At 55.7% G+C, this 21,479-nt stretch overlaps 1 protein-coding gene across 1 annotated transcript in view; it reads right to left on the bottom strand.

Annotated features, from left to right (window-relative positions):
• SMAD3 (SMAD family member 3) overlaps positions 1 to 21,479 on the bottom strand; it is a 110,290-nt gene that overhangs the window by 13,212 nt on the left and 75,599 nt on the right. The window contains exons 2-5 of the mRNA XM_036274809.1: positions 10,186 to 10,379; positions 9,884 to 10,015; positions 8,402 to 8,476; positions 5,116 to 5,166 (exon numbers count right to left, since the gene is read on the bottom strand). Coding sequence (XP_036130702.1) covers positions 5,116 to 5,166; positions 8,402 to 8,476; positions 9,884 to 10,015; positions 10,186 to 10,379 — 452 coding nt within the window. The remainder of the gene's footprint in view (positions 1 to 5,115; positions 5,167 to 8,401; positions 8,477 to 9,883; positions 10,016 to 10,185; positions 10,380 to 21,479) is intronic.

Below are 21,479 nucleotides of genomic sequence, written 5' to 3'. Positions count from 1 at the left end.
CGTGCAGGATGGGCCCGTGTCTGACCTTCCTGTGTACCGAGCGTATTCCCTGCAGACCCCGGCCAGCTGCGTCCCCACCGCCGGGGCACCCCTTCCACCCTATCTCCCTAAGCACGAGGGATCAGAGCCACGTGTCCTCAGAAGGGACCCCATGCACCTTCAGCCTAGGTCCAGTTTACTGAGACCAAGGTCAATGGCAGAGTCTGAGCCGGACCCTTGGGAGTGTGAGGGTACAGCCAGCAGCTGACTGCCTGTCACTGAGCCGCTGCTGAGTCCCAAGTTCCCGGAAGGTCAGTGCCTTGAGGGGAGGCCTTAGACAGAGCTGTGTGCAGCAGCATGGAGACACCTGGAACTAACCCGTCCTCTGTCCGGGGCCAGGGGTCTTCCTGCTGCCCTGCCACCGGCCCTTCTCTCCTGGCCGGAGAGGAAGGCACCCTCTGCCCTAGGCCCCTGAGAAACCACCACCTCCTAGCCCCGCGCAGCTGCTGCTCCAGGGCGCTCCCCAGGACCTGTCTCCCTCGGTCAAGGCCCGCCCCAAAATGTCTCACTTAAAAGCAGAGAACAACTTACTCACCAGCAGGACCCAGCTCGTTATCTTTTTTCCTTTCTCTCCACCTCCCTCCTCTTCCCCTCCATTTGTCCCAATCTGTCTCACTTAAATGCTTAGGAAACTCCAGGTGACTCACCCAGCACAGTGTGTAATAACAGGAACATCACCTGCTCACATCCCTTCCCTGAAAAACAAAGCCCTGGGTTCCCCGGGGCCTCTGGCAGGAGGCTGAGCTGGCTCCCAGTCACACACTGGGGCTCTCACGAGTCACCCGGAGGGACTTGGCTGCGGCAGGGGGCCCAACCTTTTGCCTGGAGTGAGGCGGAAATGAAGAAGGAGCCAGATGTCCTATGCTTTCTTTCTTTTTGTACAATCATTTCTTTATAATCAGACGTCCTGAGGTATCCCCATCTTTCTCCAGGAAGGACTCGCTGTATGCCTGTCATCACCTGCCTTTCGGGACAGCGCGGTACACCGGCTGGGAGGAAGGAACCGTGCTCCCTCCCGCCCTCGCCCTCTACCTGCCCTTCAGCCTACTGCTGACCACCGTCAGCCCCCACCTCTCCCCTCACCGGCTCGCCAAAGGATGCCCTTGAACCCCTGATGTCAAACTCGAGGCCTCTTCTTACATCTCGTTTTGGATCTCTGCAGGGACTTTCCTAGCACCTTCCTCCCCTCTGGCTGCTGTGGCCCCATCCTCCACCTGACCCTCAACCTCTCCCTCTCATCCCTGTCCCTCTCTCCAGGGACCTCATCGCTCTGTCTCTGACTCTCTCTCCTTCTTGAGCTGGGTCTCCCTCTTGGCTGAATTCGACCACTCCCGACTTCAGCCGAACCTTCGCCAGTGTTTCCGGAGTGAGACCTCCGGATGGTCAATGGGGCTGTAAGACACAATGGTCAAGCTCCGTGGGAGCAGGGCTGATCGAACAGGCCTCCTCTCTGCAGGACTTCTCAGAGGCTTTGCTATGCCAGTGCCTTGGGGGCCCCATGAAAGGGACAGGCTTTCCAAACTCACTTGATGACAAAACCCTGTCTCTCTGACCCCACTCTGGGAAAAGCTGTCACAAGTGCTTATGGCGTCCAAATCTGTCCCTCCAGCATTGACCTCTCTCCTAACTGCCTGGCTGCTTCCTGGACACATTAAGCAAAGGCAACTCACTGTCGTCTCCCAACCCAAACCCATCCCATCTTCTGGGTGTCCTGACCCAGTGACGCGGCCTCGCCAGCCAGAGCTGGGCAATAAACCCTCCGATCCATGCCTCCCCCAGTCCCGCCTTCATCTCGGCCTCCTTCTGTGCCCCGGCTTCTGAAGGGGGGTTGCTTTCTGGATTTTATTTACTTATTTATTTTGGCCTCCAGTACTTTCCCTTAGAATTTAAGTTCCACACAGTGGCCAGATTAATCTTCAGGAAGCTGTCATCAGATAACCATACCTCCACCACCAAAGCCCACCAACAACTTCATTCTGCAGGCAAGACAGGGCCGAACAAGCATGGCATCTGGGAGCCGTTCTCAGGGCCCACCAGCCGACTCGGCCGCACCTCTTCGTGGTGCCTTCGACAGGCCACCAAGCACACCACCAGCTGTCCTCGGAGCTCACCTGTCCTGTCCCGCCACTCCTCCCACCTGCAACGTCCTCTCCTTCTCTCCTCAGGCTGTCCTCCTCAGGGTCCAGCTCATACATGCTGCACAGCCCTGAGGTTGTCCCACCCATCGGGCACCTTTCTCCTTGGCCTATACAGTTCCTCCCTCCTCTGCGCCTGCTCCCTTGGCATTTGGCACAATGCGTCACAGGTGGACACAGACACCGCCAGCCCCTCCACCAGACTTTGAGCCCTAAGTGTCATCCCCAGCTCTGGATCTCAGAGTCAGGACACGCTGGGAACTCAGCCAGGGTTGACTGAATGAGTTCGTCCACAGAAGCCGCGGGCAAGCCTGCCCCCTCTGGAACACACCGGTGCCCCCTTCGACCTCCCGTTTTACACTATGCACAGTCCTGCCCTGTTTACCCAACAAGCCATGAGCACTTTGATGGTAGGGTCTGTGAGTCCTCTTCGAACCCCCGACCAGACGCACACAACTACCAGGCAGCAAGTGCCCGGGGAATGAACAAGTGACAGAGACACACGTAAGTGTGCAAGGTTCCCACCCCGGGACCACATGGGACACAGTCTTCAACCTGACATTTGTCCCCAACTATCAGTAAATGATCACCCTCTTGAGCCTTGTTTTCCTAAGTGGTGGGGCCGGACAAGCTGGTCGAAGTGGCCCAGCAAGGTGGGGCCCTGTCGCAGACGGGCGACATGAGCAGGTCCCCAAGGCCTGGGCTCAAAGAAAGTGTCCCCGTTTGTTAGCCGTGTGACCGGCCAGTTGGTTAAGCAGTCTGCCCCCTGCTTTCCTCGTCTGTGAGATGACACATTACAGCACCCCCACCTTCCACAGCCACCGTGAAGACTGGCGTGCAACGCCGAACGGCATTCAGCAAGCGGTTCAGCTCTCCAGGGAGGTCTGCCATCATCATCACGGTCACTTCCTCCCCCTCCAGCGACAGTGCCAGGAGTCGACGGGATTTCAGGGTGGAGCAGAGCCAGCAGCCTCAGTGGGTGAATGAAGGTGGGGTGCGAGGGCTCGTCCAGCAGAGGAAGCCAGGCCTGTGGGCCTCTGTCTCACCATGAGTCCTCACCCTGACTCAGCTGACTCGTCCCCCACTCAGAGCTTCCCAGCAGAGTGGCACCCACTCTTCGCCCACCCAGCTCGGGCACTGTTCCTACCCTTGGAAGAAGTGACCTACGAATTCTCAACCCTCAGACAAGGGGCCTGAGGAATGGGCAGCAGGAGGGAGAAGTGTGTCAACAGGGCAAGTTCAGGCATCCTCCTGGCCCACACCCTCCAGAGAGGAAGCACAGCCAGCGACACCCGGGACAACTGCCGTCCGCATCCTGAGTCGGTCGGGCGGCCGGTCTCAAAGGTGAGCCTGCGCCCCAGTCTGCGGAGCGAAAGCGCAGCCGGGGCCGCCGGAGTCCGATGAGATCCAAACCCGCCAACCTCAGAGACCAAAGCCCGGCGTCAAGTTCGTAATCGTGGCTTTTAATTTCTCACGTGTTAACACAGCTTCTGGCCTTCAGAGTTTGTTCTTAATAATTCAGTCAGTCCTCTCGCATCGAACCTGAGTTCCTTCTGCAGAGCTCAGCACTCCCGGTGCTGCTAGTTTACAGAGCCGTCCGAACAGCTCTCTCAGGCTCGCTTCCCAGGCCCGCTCCTCGGCCCACAGTCCAGGGTTTTCAAGCACCTCCCACCGTTCCAAAGGATGCCTTTCTTCATCTGATGCCATCAGTCAAGGACTGGAAACAACTGGGAACAGGAGAGGCCAGCCCCTCTGGCTCCCCAAGCTGGGATGGTAACGGTTTCTTTCCCTGGCCACACAGTAAGCAGGCCCCAGCAATAAAGGCCAAGACAGAATCAAACTCACATTCTTCTAAACTACCAGACCAGCACATAAAAAATCCCCCTCAATAAAAACGGAACGGGTGTTCCGTTTGTTCTGAGCCCTTCAGCGGGCCCCACGCCGGGCTGAAGTTCACGCTGGAGGAGGAAAGCAAGGCTCAGAAAAGCAGACCCAGAAGCCTGGCCACGGTGTGCCAACGGTGGCCCCGCTGCTCCAAACATCCAGAGCCGATGCAAAACGACAAACAAGGCGTCGAAATATGGAAATGTGTTTACCAAAAACATAAAGAAGAGGAAAAAATGAGAAAATGGACATGCGCTGTGGGTCCAATGGCAAGGCACAGATAACTATGCCTGATCCACAAACCTCAGAAGGACTGTGATCAAACAAAAACAGTGGGTTTGAGTGAAGAGACTGTGGGCAATTTTGCTTTTTTCCCTAAGTCTCTTATATGTGGCTGTTGTAAATAAAAACTGTATCACTGTAGGATGAAATGCTCAGGTAAAATCCACACATGCATCTGAAACAAGTCTGAAATGGGGCTGGAGCCCTGCTCACGGCTTGGCATCCAACCACACACACCCTGGGCTGACCACGACCCTCAGCAACACCTATGCTGGGCTGACCACGACCCTCGGCTACACACACGCTGGGCTGACCACGACCCTCGGCTACACACACAGTGGGCTGACCACGATCCTCAGCAACACCTACGCTGGGCTGACCACGACCCTCGGCTACACACACGCTGGGCTGACCACGACCCTCGGCTACACCTACGCTGGGCTGACCACGACCCTCGGCTACACCTATGCTGGGCTGACCACGACCCTCGGCTACTGAGCACCAGGTTTGGGGACTTTTCACTCACTCACGTCTAAGCACCACGCAAGGGAGACCCAAACCCGGCACACAGTTGCCTTTCCTGACACCACTGTTCTCAGGTTTCCTATTCTGTGGGTGACCCAAGAATCCCTGTAACCAGAAACCTGGTGGGCTGAGCTGGCCCATGGTGGGGGGCTGGGGTGGAGCCTCACCTTCAGGACCCCTTCCCCACACCGGCCACCTGCTAGGGCTGCAAGCAGAGGGAAGACAGTCATACAGGCAAGCAGACACTTACCCAAGTTACTGTGTGCTGGGGACATCGGATTTGGGGATAGGTTTGGAGAACCTGCAAGGTGAGACACAGACGTGAGATTCCACCCATGACTCCCGGCATCAAGGTGGGCAGCCCCGCTCAGCAGAGAGAAACGCTGGGCTGCAGCCCAAGGCCCAGGAGCAGGCCAAACATCCCCTCCGCCCCTCGTCGTTGCCCTCCACGGGCCCAGGTGGCCTCGTCTGTGGAACAGGTGGATGACACTGAGGTCTCTGCCATGCTGACAGTGTGACGCTCTTCACCAGGATCCACAGACAGGGGTCCAGGTTCCCAACTGGGGAACTGCCCTGGTGTCACACCCACCTGCCCTGTTAACTATGCCCCCAAGAAAGTTAGAGGGGTAGGGAGGCCCCTCCCCAGCTGCTCAAAGGCCCAGGCAGCGGAGGCTAGCTGTCCCCACGTGAGGCCCAGGCGGCAGAGGCTAGCCGTCCCCACGTGAGGCCCAGGCGGCAGAGGCTAGCCGTCCCCACGTGAGGCCCAGGCGGCAGAGGCTAGCCGTCCCCACGTGAGGCCCAGGCGGCGGAGGCTAGGTGTCCCCACGTGAGGCCCAGGTGGTGGAGGCTAGGTGTCCCCATGTGAGGCCCAGGTGGTGGAGGCTAGGTGTCCCCACGTGAGGCCCAGGCGGTGGAGGCTAGGTGTCCCCACGTGAGGCCCAGGCGGTGGAGGCTAGGTGTCCCCACGTGAGGCCCAGGTGGTGGAGGCTAGGTGTCCCCACGTGAGGCCCAGGCGGTGGAGGCTAGGTGTCCCCACGTGAGGCCCAGGTGGTGAAGGCTAGGTGTCCCCACGTGAGGCCCAGGTGGTGAAGGCTAGGTGTCCCCACGTGGGGCCTGCAGCTGTCCAGGCCTCGCCAGTCACTGCTCCCAGCGGCTCAGGCACCGGAAATGCCAGTCCAGCCCTTTCCTCTGGTTTCAGGAAACACCATGCTGCCTCAGAAATCCCACAACTCGGTGACCAGTCTGATATTTTATGCAAGACATAATTCTCTCTGTCGCAAAACGTGCAGACCTACCCAGTTACCCAGTTCTTCCTACTGTATTACCTCCTCCCCACCCCCAGGAAAAAAACAACCCATATGGCATCAACTTTCCAAAAAACCAAGTGACTGCCTTTCCGCAGAGCACACTGGGCACATGCCTCCCTTGTCCCTGCACCCACGCGGACATGGAGAGTTTATCATTTATTAACACCCCTGTGGGGCCGGCTCCACCCTAGAATCTGACAGTCCTCGAGGCTGGGCCTCAGCATGCACCTCCTTGAGCTGTGAACGGGGGGTAGTCCCTGCTCTCACCAGGAGTTTCTTTTCGTCCCCAGCACCCAGTCCACTGGGGATGCGGAAGAACCCCAGAGGCAGCAGGGGTCCGAAGCAGGGGCCCGGACTTTAGCTGTGGGACTTCAGTAAAGGGGTGCAACCTTTCTGAGCCTTGACTTTTCCTCTCAGGCACACATTGGAAATAATACCATCTATTGTGTAGAAATGAAGTGAGATCGTGCCTATAAAAACGCCTACACCATGACTGGAACATCGCACACACTCAATAAACGTTGCTTTCCTAGTCTGTGGTGGCTCCTGAGGACCCAGGAGGGCAATGGGACCTTCTCCCTGGTCCGAATAGATGAGTGTGTTGGGGAAGATACAAGGCTGGGCCAGGAGGTCCCCAGGCTCCCACTGGGGCGCCACCACAGCTCAGCTGTCCATGAGCAACCGGACTGTTTTCCAAATGGACAACTTTGGGTGAAGAACAGAGAATAAAAAGGAGACTCTACCCACTCACCCACAAGCTGGCTGGGGTCCACGGAGCACAGTGTCCACTTTCGATAAATCACTAGTGTTCACAACAGGGCCCTGCTAGGACACTTACGGGGGAAGGGAGAGGCGACCAAGAAAATGGGGCAGAGAGGAGGGTCAGGAGGGGATGAAATGGCAGCTGTCCTGCCCATACACAGACCCTCCCCTTTGGTCTGTTTTCTTTTAAAACAGTAATCATTCCACAAACATGACGAGCAGCAAGGAGGGAAGAGAGAAGAGAGAGTGAGAAGAAATGGAGCATCTGGAGAGATGCTGCGTAGCTGGCCGGCTTCCCGTGCCAGCATGTAACGCTGCAAGCCTGCCACAGCCGCTTGGCATCGAACACAAGAAGGTCTCCGATGCAGTCCAGCTGGGTTCACGCTGTCAGCCACTCATCCAGGGGGTGTGTTTGGGGGTGGTGCTAAACCCCGAAGTGCCATGGTGCCCAGGCTGGGTATCAAGCAACTACGTTTACAGTGAACAAGTGCGTGGCTTTGACCGTCTCTCAGGAACTGCGTACTGTCCTTCAGGCTGGTGCAGGCAGGTGGCTTGCTGCATCTCAGGCTCTGGGCACAAGGCACACCCGCCATCATGGGGACAGGACATCTGCTCGGCCCCCTCCTCCTCCTCACCCAACCGCACACAACGCAGAACACAGTCCATGTGGCAGCTGGGGCCCAACTCAAGAAACTGCTGGTCTGGAGCCAATGTGGTCCCATAATAAATGACATGGGAACATCTGGAGACAACTGGGCTGGGTCCCTCACAGTGCGAACACATAGATCACATGTGGTCACCACACAAACGTAGATGCTCCGGGGGCCTCCACCGGCCACTGGCAAAGACCTTGCCTCCACTCAGGCTCTTCGGAACCATTTCAGTGATGCAGCCCACCCTCCAGCCGCCTGCCAGCAACATCCCGCTGCATAGTCTGCTCGAAGCCGCAGCGGCTCCCCACCAACTCCTGGCTACACTCGAAGCCTCGAGTGCTGCGCCCTCTTGTCTGTCCCCATCTGGACAAGCACGCTCTGGTCTCACCGAGTGCTTACTCTCCTGGCCTTGCCTCCGCGACTCTGCCGGGCACACCCTGTGCCTGGCCTGATGGCTTGGCCGAGACCTACATGGCTCCAACACTCACGACAAACCTGCACTGCAAGGCACTGCTCTGCCCCACACCTCCTCCCTAGGCTGGGTAGGTGGCCCCGTGCTGTGGCCCTGATGCCCTGTGATGTCTTCTATCAGGGAACATAGGAGACGCACAGGAACCGTTGCTTGTCTTGTCCGTCCCCCCAACAAGGAGCAGCTCAGGCTCCTCCTCCATCCCCAGAACCTGGCAGAGTGGCTGCTCTATAAATACTGAGTAGAGGGATGGGGGAGAAGGGTAAGAGGGAGGGAGGGAGGGAGGGAGGGAGGGATGGAGGGCAGGCTCTCAGGATGAAGAGCACACCCCTGCGTGACTCTGACCTGCGTCCATGCTGTGGTTCATCTGATGGTCACTGGTCTCTCCATCTTCACTCAGGTAGCCAGGGGGTGGGGTTTCTGGGAATCAGAAGGAAAGTGGCTCATTAAATGGCCTCCAGGGCTGGGAGAGAGACCCGCAAACTCCTGGAGCAGCCGCAGCCCTATTCCAGTAGCAGGTGCTGGAGGAACCATGGGCCTCAAAGCGGGGACACAGTCCTGGGTCTGCTGTTCTCACGCCTCCACCTCAGGCTCCCCACCCGAGCACCCCTCGTCACCATCTGTGTTCTCACCACCCCTACTCCCAGTACCTGTTCTAGAGCCTCTGCCAGTCTAGCTTCCCCCTTCTTCGAAGTCAGGTGTAAGACCACCCCTCCAGGGAGGCCGCTGACGTGCTTCAACCTGGCCCCTGTGTCCTTGCAGGGCGGGGACAGCCTCACCCACACCGTGGCTCTGCTCCTGTCCAGGTGCCCTGTTATCTGCTGTCTCCCTTCAGGGGTGGGGAACCTTTTTTCTGCCAAGGGCCATTTGGATATTTATAACAGCATTCGCAGGCCACACAAAATTATCAACTTAAACATTAGCCTGCTGTACTTGGTCAGGCTGATTTGGTGAGGCTGTGATGTCAGCTGCTATTGGTTTCAAGGGCCTTAAGGGCCCTCAGCCCGACGTCCCCCAACCCTGCAGGGCATGCCTTAGCTTCCCAAGTGGGCTGCAAGTTTAGAGACTGGGATCTACTTCTCTGAACGACCCCCAGACCCTGGCCTAGCTCTCTAAGGCTTGCTGGATGAACAGAGTGGGTGACCTGTCCCCTGGAGAGCAGCGTCCCCTGTGCGGGATCTGACAGTGGGACCTGTCGGTGGGTCTCTCCCTAAGCTGTGCCCCTGCCAGGGCTGCAGTCGGCCTCGGCACAGCGAACGCACCCAGGGTGAAGGCTCGTCCTCATCAGAGCGCTCAGAGGGCTGCCGCAGGGTCACCGTGGCAGCCAGTCCCCCGGTCACTAGCCCGGCGCTGGGCTCTGGGAGCGCGGCTTCACCCGGTACTGCCATGTAAACGAGGGGCTGCTGAAGACATCTGCGCCCTTCACAGTGGAGCCCACCTCTCCCCCAGCCAGGCTGTCTGCTCAGCAGGGCCTGGCCCAGAGCACCCACTGCCTCTGCAGCCCCCAGGCCGGCAGGGATCCTGCCTGAACTGCAGCCCGGCCTCAGGGGTCAAGGGCGGTGAGAGGAACACAGTGTTGCTATTTCTACTTCCAAAATAAATGACTGCGCTAGGCCCCGAGGCCGGGAAGGGCCCTGCCGCGGCTCCTCCGTGCCAAGAAAAGCATCGTTAGCGGGGAGCCAAGGCCACGGTCCTCTCCCAACAGGGCTGCGGTCCTGCGCCAGGGGCCAGCACTGTGCGCGCAGCGGGGTGACGGGAGGGCCCAGGGGGCTGGGAGCCGAGCAGGGGACCGAGGTCCCCAGGCCGGCCACACCGCCAGGTACCTACCGGGAATATTGCTCTGTGGCTCGATGCCCGCGGGGAAGTTAGTGTTCTCGGGGATGGAATGGCTGTAGTCGTCCAGCGGCGGGAACTCGGCCGGGATCTCTGTGTGGCGTGGCACCAACACCGGAGGTAGAACTGTCCAGGGGAGACAGAGCAGAGGTGGGTACGCGTCAATGCCAGGCTGGCACAAAGCTCCTGCACCCCTGGGACACTGCAGACCCTCCCTCAGGAACAGGAGGGAGGAGGGGGAGGGCGTTGTGGGAGGTGGTGACAGGGGGGTCTGCAGACCCCGGAGGGGAGCATACCTGGGGTCTCTACCCTCTGATAGTGGTAGGGGTTCACGCAGACCTCGTCCTTCTTCATGTTGAAGGCGAACTCACACAGCTCCATGGCCCGCAGCTCGTGGTGGCTGTGCAGGTCCGGCCATCGCCACAGGCGGCAGTAGATGACATGGGGGAGCCCCTTCCGGTGCGACACCTGCAGGCGGCCATCCAGGGACCTGCCGACGGGGAGGAGCCGAGAGAGACAGTGAAGTGGACGTGGCTCCTCCAAAGCTCTGCCTGCGGCTGCTCCTGGCGAGCGTGCAGCGGACTCTGAGGGCAGAGGCCCGGGTCAGGGGACTGGACCGCCAGTGCCCGGGGTCCGGAGAACGCAGAGGCCCCCAAGGACAGCTGAGGCCTCCCGGGTTGGCTCCCCCACCCCACCCCAAAGGATGGCACCTGCATCAAGTTCCCAGCAGGCCCTGGAGCCGGGCGCAGGTGGGCGGACAGGGCTGAGCAAGAAAACGAGCTCGGTAGGTACGAGTATGAGGACCCCACACATTAGAGAAACAAGAGGAGAAAACTCCGAACATCTCTGTTTTGGGTGGTATCTGTGGTGAGGAGGGAGGGAGAGGAGGACACTAACAGGACTTTCACAGGCTAAGAACCTGCACTGAGACCTCTCAGGAGCCCCTTTCAGTTGGGGCTTGGCTGCAGGTACACCCACGTGTCACCCACAGGGTCATGCATTGGCCGAGCAGGAGCGAGCCTGTGACTCCACACTGTGCTTAGTCCTGCAATGGCCCCAGCCGGGACGGCCATACACACTGCAAATGTCCCTGTGCAAACCATGTCTTCCGTGGCGACTCGGAGGAGCAGCTGTGACCCCCACCTCTCAGGCCAGGCCAAAGTGTGGCCCCGGGACCAGCAGTTGGGGTCCACAGAAGCTTGTTTCAAAGGGAGAGCCTACCCCCAACCTACTAAATCAGAATCTTCCTTTTTCTACATCCCAGGTAACTGCATGACAAGCTAGCTGGAGCAGTGAACAGGACGTCAGCCTGGGGGCTCAGGGTGGCCGAGGCACGGTCAGCCAGGGGTCCGGTGGGCCCGCACGAGGCTCCTGAAGGGATGTGAGGTTTCAGATGACGTCCAGGAGATCCCAGTTACACACACAATATTAACACCTATTTTATGAACTCCTACTGTGTGTGGCACTAGGGACAGAGCAGTGGGCACAACTTTTCTGACAGCTGGTGGGGCTGGCATCTGCCCCACTCCCTGTCCCCATATGACAGAGGGCTCCCATTTCCCTGAATAAGCAGGACTGATGGGCACTCTGGGAGGAAGGGGCTGGTTACACGCAACCAGAAGCACCCACCAAATGGACAAAGGCAGAGGAATCCAGTCAAACTCTCCAGCCTCTGGGCTGGGGATGGCGATGAGAGACAGAGGTCAGACCTGGGCTTGGTCACAGGGACTCACCCAGAGCTGCTGACTAAGGGCATCTCAAAGAATATAATTACCTCCGTCCCGTGAGGCCCAAGATCAAGGAACCCCTACAGCCAAAAAAACAGTAATTACCAGGCAGAAGGAAGAGGACAGCCTCAACTCCCCCCTAGGTATGGAAGGAAGGGGAGAGGTAGAAGGTGGTGGAGGGCGGGAAGAGAGGAGGGAGAGAGGGAGGAGGGATGGATGGAGAAGAAGGGGGAGGGGGATAGATTGAGGAGAAAGGAGAAGGGGGGAGGAGGGGAGAGGAGGGGAAGGAATGTCCTCTGGTCAAATAAAACAAACTGAATGGATGCATTTATCTCTGTCCTGCCCAAAACAATGCGCAGGAAAACAGAGCAGACAGGAGTGGAAAGCAGATGGCCAAATGGGAACAGACCTAGCAGAGCGGAGGGAGCCGAAACCAAGTGCCTTCGAGCGGAAGCCAGGAAAAGTGGTTCCATTTGAGCCTCAGAACCTGGGACGCAGGAACTGAAGGTACCACACGTCTCAAGACGAGGCTAAAAACTGGAGGATGGGGTGAAAGTCTACAGAAGGGGCAGTCAGATCCCAGTTCCCCTTTCCAAGCCCCCACAGACAGGGCCTCCCCAGTCCTGCGAGAGACAGGCTTGCTCTCTGTAGAAAATAAACTGGAGAGGGGGCTCTGGATGGGCCACCAGAGTAAGCTTGGGGTGAAGGTCAGATGAGGGGTGGAATGAGGATTCCTGGAGGCCCCCTTGCTTACTTGGTACCCAGGACAGTGATGAATGGCCCATATCCCCACCCCCTCCTGTGGAGCAATTAAACAGCTTGGCCCACAAGAGACCTGCAATCTGACATTTGGGGATCCCCCTGCCAGCTCGCCCTATTCAGGGTAGCCCACCAGCCAACAAGCAGGGGCAGCAGTGTTTTTATTTCCTCTCTTAAATACGAACGCAGCCAGAACCCCAGCCTGTTTGAGACACTAGCAGGAGGCACAGGGAAAGAAATAAGGAGGAAGGCGGCAAGTCTGAGACAAGAAGAAACCTCCGAGGTCAATAAAACAAACTGCTCTCAGGGAGACAAGATACTGCAACCCCAAACAGGAGCATTTACAGACTATTCAAAAATGAGAGCTCTTGGAAAGAAAAATCAAGAATACAAATTGAAAAATTCAAGAAAGAATCAAGTCAAGGACTTCTTAAATTCTTAAACTGTTACATACATGAATTATTTGGATAATATAATTAAATGTTTAAAAAGCAAGGGAGCTACAGTAATCAAGGCAGTGTGGTAATGACAGAAACAAAAACAAAAAAACAAGCCCCCCCAAACCCTGAGAAACAGATGGTGGAACCTAACGGGGCCCAGAAATAGTCACATATGTATGGACAACTGCTTTCGACCACGGTCCAAAGACAAAGAGGAGGGCGGTCTTTTCTCAAGTGGTGTTAGGAGAGCCGGATGTCCAAGCGCCAGGAGAGTGAACCACCGTCGGCACCCGGCACCCAGTACGAAACCTCGCTGAAGTGGGTCGTAATATAAAGCCGAAAACAATACAACTTCTTGAAGAAAACACAGGAGAAACCCTTTGTGACCTTGTGACAGGCAAACACTGCTGAGCTATCACACCAGAAACACATTGTTTTTTTTAAAAGTTGATAAATTCAACTTTATCAAAATTTAAGCTTCTGGTCTTTGCAAGTCCCTGCGAAGAGAGGTCCCCACAGCAGCCTGCACGAGGCTGTGGCGGAGGCCAGCGCTCCGGGCTGCCGGGCGGGACCTGCCGGCAGGGGACGGGCATGGCCAGCATGAGCACGTGACCGCCGCGCTGGCTTGCCAGTTTTTTCCAGAGGTCACCTGGTCCATGCCCCTGCTTCTGAGCCATACAGGTCCTAACTCATGACAGGGATGGCGTGGCATTCACTGCCAATGCATCGGCTACAACTTGGTTCAGCGGGGGCTGCCCAGAGCCACGCCTAGTAGTCCTTCTTCCCCCTCCGTCCTGCTCAGAACACACGCCAGTGCTTACCAGAGGAAGATTGGTGAATTGGGAGTTTCAGCTACTGGATTTAATTTAGCTGATGTGTCCATCACACACCCTCCAAGCCTCACAGGGCATCAGGCCTATTTTCAGTAAATCCAATAAATAAGTCTTGATTCTGAGCTGATGTTACCATAACATGCTTGGTTGCAGAAAAGAATCTATTCGTGACCCACCCTCCTGACCCAGCCCTTGTAGCCCAAGACCAGCTGCTGGGGCTAAGATAGTCCTGGAACCTGCCTTTGGCCTCCTCCCCATTTGTGACTGAGATCTCTTCCTACACTCAGTGGCTTCTGATGAGAGACCCCCAGAAGTCTTTCTCCAGCAACTCCCTTCAGCTCCTTTGACAGAGGTTTTAATCCTTAAATATATTCTTCACCAGCTGAACCATTTCCTGTGGCAGGAAATTAGGTTTCCTCCCATTGGCTCCAAGTAGGATCCATAAAGTGTCCCAAAATGGTGGTGGGAGCCACAGCCAAGGATGTGGACATGCCAGAGCCCAAAGCCAACAGAGAAGGGGAAGCCTGCCAGATGCTCCCGGGGGGAGAGGGCAGGGCTGGGGCCCACCTCCTGCCACACGTCACGCCTGTCCTCTGTTCGCAGTGACCGTCTACCCACAGCCCTCTGGAGGCCAATGTGAACACCGGTGGATTTGGACTCGGGGTTTGGGGAGAAGACTGGAAACAGAGAACGTAAGCTCCAGAAACACATAAAGATCTGTTCAGCTGTGTGCCAGGCACACAGCTCGTGTGTGAGAATACAAAAATGGCAAAGCCCAGTATATCCTGCCTTCACCAAGTGTGGAGAATCTAAGGGGCTTGCCCAAGGTCAAAGAACTTGGAAAGACAGGGCCAGAATTCCCGCCCAGACCAGTACTGAGAAATGCAGGGTGAGGAGTGGGGCGAGGAGTGGGGCGAGCAGTACTTTCTCTGCTCTCCCAGGCTGCACCCCATCAGTCATCACCACATAGTTACTGAGCACCCACCACGTCCCAGGCACCTGAGTCAAAGAAGTGGACAAAAAGCACATTTGTTAACGCTGTCAGATTTCCATTGAAACCGATTTCACTGAACACACTTCCAGCACGAAACTTTCTAGCTTCTTTCAGAGACTCGCTTTCTCCTTTGACTTGCCTACTTTGAGCAGTAATAATGACAACCACGGTGGCAGAAGTTACCACCACGATGTGCCAGGCCACCTGATGGCTGCGGTAGGGGGGACTAGCCGCCTTCTCTGTATCCATGCCCTTTGCTGGACGGCTTTGCTGCTGCTCCTGCCGTGGGTGGAGTGTATATCCTTGTCCCTGGACTTCGGGCTAGGCTATTGCTTTCGCCCACAGATGTCAGCAGGAGGGGTGACGTGCCATCACCTGCTTCTGCCTGCTCTCTTGGCACCCCTGCCCTCACCGTAGGAAGAGCCTTCCCCGGGCAGCTGCTGCCCCCAGGAACCAACACAGGTGGAACAGACTGAGCCAGTCCTGCAGCAAGGTGCCCACAGGGGAACCACAGAAGCGTGAGTCAGCAGAAACTATCAGCGTTTTAAGCCGTCGAACTTTAGAAGTGGTTTGTTACCCAACACTAGCTAACTGCTACACAGACTCCACCACCAGTCTTTCCAATAAACCTGCAAGTGTTGTTATCTTCAGACACTGATGGAGAAACAGAGGTCACCCCACTTTGCAGAGGCCCAGAGTTCATCTAAAGTGAAGCGAGGCTGCGTGACTCATTCTTTTCCCTAACTGTAAATGGGCATAATGCTGTTTCCTGACCTGAACTGTAATACCAAAACAAGACTTAATCATTTCAGAAGGACTGAGTTTTTATTTAGAGAGAACAACCTACTTTCAGAGTCAATTTGCATAAAACAGGAACTCACCCCAAATGCTCAACTAATGTTAATTTTTTGGAGTGGCCCAAGCAGCGTATTGATAACTCAATTATCGATATCAAACCAAACCTCTGGCATCCATTTCAATTCAATTTATTCTTTATTTTCCTCCCTAATATCTGCTACGTGTTAGTGTAAGAAAAAGGGGTTACTTTCCATCTTGAGGGGTACCAATTATCACTACAAATCCACATTCACACCGGTACTTCCCAGAACAGACCTGCTGCAGCTGATCGGCCCACCTGCTCTGAATGGTCGTAATTCCCCCCTGCGGGACTGCGGAGTCCTCACCTCCCCCTTCGACGGCAAGCAAGCTAGCCCACGATCCGTGTTGACTCACGTACAATAAAATCCTCATACTCCACTCCTGAGCTTTTTATTATATGTGGGTTTTATTTTTGTTTCTTTTTCTTTTTTTTCTGGTTCAAAATAAAAGCAAGGCTTGAATGAGGTCAAGTTCGAGTTGGGTGCGCACTCATCAAGACTTCTGAAGGCGGAGAGCACCCTGCTGGAGGCCTGAAAGGCCCCTTGCAGTAGTCCCACTTGCCTCTGAGCAACAGTGGTCTGTCCTGCGACCCCCTCTCTCTGCTGCACCTTAACACGCAAGCATCAGAAGGTGCTTCTACCTATTCCATGTCCTGGACAGCCCAGGACAAACGTTTGATAGAGCAACGACTATGAAAGCCCCGAACCGTCTCCTGCTGAGAGTCACTTGATTTGGGGGTTCCCCCAGGATCCCTTCCTTTAGGTAAACATAGCCAAAAACCACAGCATCCTGGGCAGAAGGTCTGCTGGGCACTATGTGCTAAGTCACCCTGGCTGCAGGTGACCAGCCACATGTGCCCAATGTCCAGGGAACGAAGTGTCCCGGTCAGCTGAAGCTCTGGCCAATGAAATATCCCCCGGAAAACCCCTCTGGAGAACGACAGACAGCTGGCTCTTCCCTTGAGAGCATCTCGTCTAATTTCTTCCCCTTTTGTGGCTGAGGAAACCGAGCCGGATGCATTAAGAACCTCCAGGTCACCCGGCAAATGACCTCGGAGCGAGAAGGCAGCCCCCACCTGCCATTTCCTGTCGCCAGGCTGCGCCGCTGCTGCGTCTGTCCAGCGTGCGTCCACTTTCCCGCCTCGGTCAGTCAAGTACAACGAAACACGTTCTTTTCTTTGGTGTATTGAATCTGATATTGCCCGAAGGTCTCCCACTTCAGGATGGCAAAAGTTTGTTCAAAAATGGGACTGAGCAGCTGGTGAGCCTGGGGGGACCACGTTCACTTATTCCTGTGCTCCCACTGGGACCCCCCAAGGTTGGAAATGACAGGGAAATAACGAGAAACTGCGCTTGGGGCTGTACGTGACGATGCTCTTCCCAGACGCTCCCGAAGTTGTCTCTGGTGGTTGGTGTTCCAGTGGAAAGCAACATGCCCGACATCGGCCTGCCTCTGCGCGGCCCGAGGAGTCTGGCCAGGCGAGGTCTGAGGTGGGTGGGTTCTGGGTCCCGGAGTGCTCCCCGCCCAGACCACAGCTCCCGCCAGCCTCGCACCTGTTCTCAGCAAGCCCCATGAGCTGCCAGCACCTTGTTTAATGTTCCAGTGCAGGCTGGCCCACGAGGAGCTGCAACCAGCATTTCACAACCCAGAGACCAGCCTCTGAACCGTTTCCACCGAGAACAGCTCAATTCCCACCTGAACTCACAGATGGGTAACATCCGGAGCTTCGGGCTGCCAAAGTGGGGCGACGCCCAGTGAAATGCCAGGCCGAAGCCGTGCTGGGCCCAGAGCAGCAGCCAGGCTCCCCCCCCCCCCCCCCCCCCCCCCCCGTGCCGAGGCCTCCCCGCCCCGGCCGCTCCTCCAGTCAGCGGCCCGGTCCATGACATGTGGGAGCGGATGGGGCCTGCGTGTGAGCCCCAGAGGTCGCAGGGGCCTCCGGGGCAGACCCTCAAGGGCCGAAGCCAACGGCCACCTGGCCCTGCCCTCTGTGGGGTGGGGCTGAACCCCGCAGGAAACACATGACGATCTGGAACTCCAGACTGCCTTCCGCCCAAGGGGCCAGAGGTGGGCACAGAGCGGGAGACCGATCTGTGGAGAGACTTCAGCTTGATTATCACTGTGAAGCACAGGCACACCGAGAGCTTTGCTATGTCGGGCTATGGGCAAGGGGAGCCCCGCTGTTTCTCAGCCTCAGCTCTCCCAACATTTGGGGCCAGGAAATTCTTTGGGGGGTGGGGGAGCTGTCCTGTGCACTGGAGGATGGTTACGGCATCCCGGCCTCTATCACTAGATGCCAGAAGTACTCCCACCCCCAGTCATTATAACCAAAAGTGTCTCCATATACTGCCAAAAGGTCCCCTAGGGACAAATTCGCTCCCCTAGGCCCCTTGAGAACCACAGGGCGGGGACAACAGAGGCAATTTCTATCTCAGAGCAGGTGTTGACTGGCGCTTCTCACCCTGTATCTCACTGGATACAGGAGTGCTTTGGGCTGGGTACCGTACACCCGCTGTACGGGCAAGAGGTTCACGTAACGTTGGGGGACTTGTCCAGAGTTGCCAAGGACAGCAAGAAGTGCTTGGCCTTGAACCTGGGTGTTACACCCCAAACCTGGTTCCTTGTGAACACAGGGTTCACTGTGTCAGAATCATCAGAGAGTGTCCTTGGGCCCTGGGGAGACAACTGTCCTTGTCCCCTCCTTTCCCCTTTGCAAAGAAAGTAGTGAATATTGAAGAAAAAGGAGGGGAAAGAGGAGGAGGGAGAGGCCGAGGAGGGGGAAAGGGGGAAGAGTGGGGGGGGGAGAAGGAGGAGTGGAAGAGGAAGGAGGTTGGGGGGTTCATTTGCAATCTCTCCATTTAACAGCTTTGGTGTCACAAACTTTTTTCCCCTCCAGAAACCAACTTAATGGGGATTACTTTTTCTCAAGTGTCAGGATTATAGAGGTTTCAAGTCATGAACGGAAGATGCTACAGAGGTCTGGGTTGGTCTCTGGTTACCGGAAGGAGGGGAAAGAATAGTGACCAGGCTTCACAGAACTTTCTGAATGGCCATTCCACTCTGCCCGTTGACATTCACTCGGAGTGAAATTAAGCCTGAAGATCATCTATTCATTTGTTTGTAGACATCACTCATGGCCCATTCAGGATATTCACAGCCCTTGGCAATGTTCTGATGGGTTTAAGGCAAAAAGCACATTTCACCCCAGCTTTTACAACCCCAGGCCACAAAGCCCGCCTCATAAAATACAGGGAGTCTGAAATGGAGTCATGGGTCCAGGTGCATTTAGACACTTCTTACTATACCAGTGCTTCCGCCTCCAGCAGTCCCGGTGGGCAGCCTTGCTTAGAGGCTCTCTGTTTCCAAACTGCTTTTGGGAATCAGATTCATTTGTATTTTCAATTTGAGGGGAGAGGGGCAAAAATAAAATGCCAGACTGAAGCCCACTGGACAGAAAGGACTCCTTCTCTAACACAGTGATGCACCATGTGTGAAAACACAAATGAGCACTTAGGGAAAGATATCTACTTGTCTCAAAAATCTAACCTTGGAGGGAAAGGTAAGAAGAAAGAGCTTTTGCAGACTGTTAGGTAATTATCTTGGCTTAGACCCTTTCTTCGGCAGAAGAGAAAACTGGTGCTCAGAGGTGGTGGGGGGGATGGAAACACAGATCTCGACCTTTTGTTAATAAATGCCTTAAAACTTAGAAATTCGTTTGTGCTCCTAAAAAAATATAGACAAAGAGCAGAGCACCAAGAAGTCACCTCCACTGACAAGCGCTGTTCCTCTTATCTGCCAGGGAGCTTCAGTATTAGCTCACATCACTATACAAACACTTTTTATTACAAGACTCTTAGTCATTCTGTTTTTCACTTTCTTCCACGCAGCAGAAACCATTAAGGTCTGAGTATCCTCTCTGGGCTGTCTCTTTCCAGCCCGGGTTCCCAGCCTCCCACCTCCTGTCCGTCAGGTTTGCATGAGTCCAGCGCCCTGAATCACTTCCTGTGGTCAGGCTGCACGTTTAGGGGTCGGCTTTTCATTTTTCTTTTTTTGGAGAAGATTCTCACAGACCTTTGGGGTTAAGTGAAAGATGACTGGCTGCCTCATCCCAGCGAAACCCAGCGAAGTTTCCAAAGACTTATAGCAAACACCATTTGTGACTTGAGGAGCTGGCGGGCGGGGGGGGGGGGGGGGGGAGGTGAAGAGGGCAAATAAGGAAGTTTTGTGTTAATTGCAGAGTTTTGACTTCCTTCATTACACGTCACTGGCCGGAAAGATGAAACAGTGTCAGAAGCGATAGGGAGCATGCACAGGGCGAGCTAGGCAGCGGGGTGACATCCAGATGGAGAAGTGGTGCTTCCGGGGACTGTCGCCCAAGCTCCACCTCTACACCGTTCTGAGCAAGATGCCACACGACAGGGGCTGGGAAAGGAACACTCTCGAACTTCAGCCTTAACGACATTTACAACTCTTTCCCGGTTTTTCAAGGAGGCCCCACAGCCTTTAGGACCCTCAATCTTTCCTTGCAGCCGCTGTGGGGAGCTGGAAGGGAGGGCGGGGTGGGAAATGGCCACGTTTTTAGGAAACTTGAGGTTAAGGACCATGAATTTAAATAGCTACCTTTGTATGCAGAAAATACAGCGTTTTCCGGACACCAATTTCTAACATTCGACAGACACTCTGCTGCTTTCTGGACCAATGCTTTATAAGCTCAAGGAAGCAGTTCCCACCTAAACAGTAACAAAGGACGGTCCCGTCCCAGGCCCTGTGCTGAGGACGGTAAAGCAGCCAATTAGCATTCCTTTCGGTCTAAGGGGACAGACTTCCTATGGTACCTAAACAAAAGATTCTGGCTCATTGGGGGCAATTCCACCTAAGACGGCAGAGAACTGCTGTGGGCAGGAAGACTGGAATTCCGAATAAACAAGCAGCGAGGACTTCAGGCAGGCCAGGCGCACTTACAATGTCAGGGTGGCAACAGCCAGCCACTTAAGCTGGCCTCACCCACTAAATGGCTCTTGGCCAAAAGCTGCATCCCAAAGCAGCTCCCAGCAGAGCTCAGACAGGTCTCCAGGTGAGGGTCCCTCCCCTGGGTCCTGGACACCTACAACTTTCTCCCATACCCAGCCCACCTACTCCCAGTCAAGAGTCACACAGTACTTGCCCACCCACCGCTTCATCAGACCTCCACTTCCCAAACAGCAGACATGGTTCAAGGCCTGATTTACAGGTTCGGAAATTCAAAATACGTAACTTGCCCGAGTAGCACAGGTAACATGCTGCAGCCATAGCACGGAACCTGGGCTTCTGCCTCCGCCGACCAGAGACCTTCAGCCAGCGGCAGCATGCCAAGACGATCGTGGGTGCAGAGGCCCTCTGCAGCCCTGTGACAGACCTAGTCAGAGCGCTGGCTCAAAAAGTATCCCATTTTGTGTCTTTCTGCACAACGACCTCTTTCTGTCCCACCTCCTCAAAGTCTTACAGTCCCTAGTATCCTACACTCACCAAACCCATCATCATCACTGAGCACCAAAGGCTTGCTACCATTAAGTAACTTTGTATGTTTCTGGCTTCCCTTCCCAACTCATAGGAGCTCCTTGAGGGCAAGGAGACCCAACTTAACTTTCCCTGTACCCGGGGCAGAGCACGGGGCTTGCACATCACATTGGCTCACAAGTCAGTCATGGGTATGAAATTATTTCTGTGCCCCAACAGTCAGAAGATGTAGCAAACAAATAAAAACCTCAGGCCGCATCCCGGCCTTATAACCCAATCAAGGCTTCAAGCCTCAGAGCAAAGGGACCCACAGACACACATCAATACCAGAGACCCAATACCAGAAATATTCTTTACGCCATCAGTTGGTTTTGAGAAGAGCAAGTGAAAACAGCAAAGGAGTAGCAACCTCAGGTGCCAGCCAGCAGGAGAAGCACTCTGAGTGAGGACGTCCTGCCCACCGCT

The sequence above is a fragment of the Molossus molossus genome, unplaced genomic scaffold, assembly GCF_014108415.1.
Source record: "Molossus molossus isolate mMolMol1 unplaced genomic scaffold, mMolMol1.p scaffold_m16_p_1, whole genome shotgun sequence".
In the NCBI taxonomy this organism is placed as follows: Eukaryota; Metazoa; Chordata; class Mammalia; order Chiroptera; family Molossidae; genus Molossus; species Molossus molossus.
Note: the sequence above shows the minus strand (reverse complement) of the source record. Positions and strands in the feature narration are given on the sequence as shown.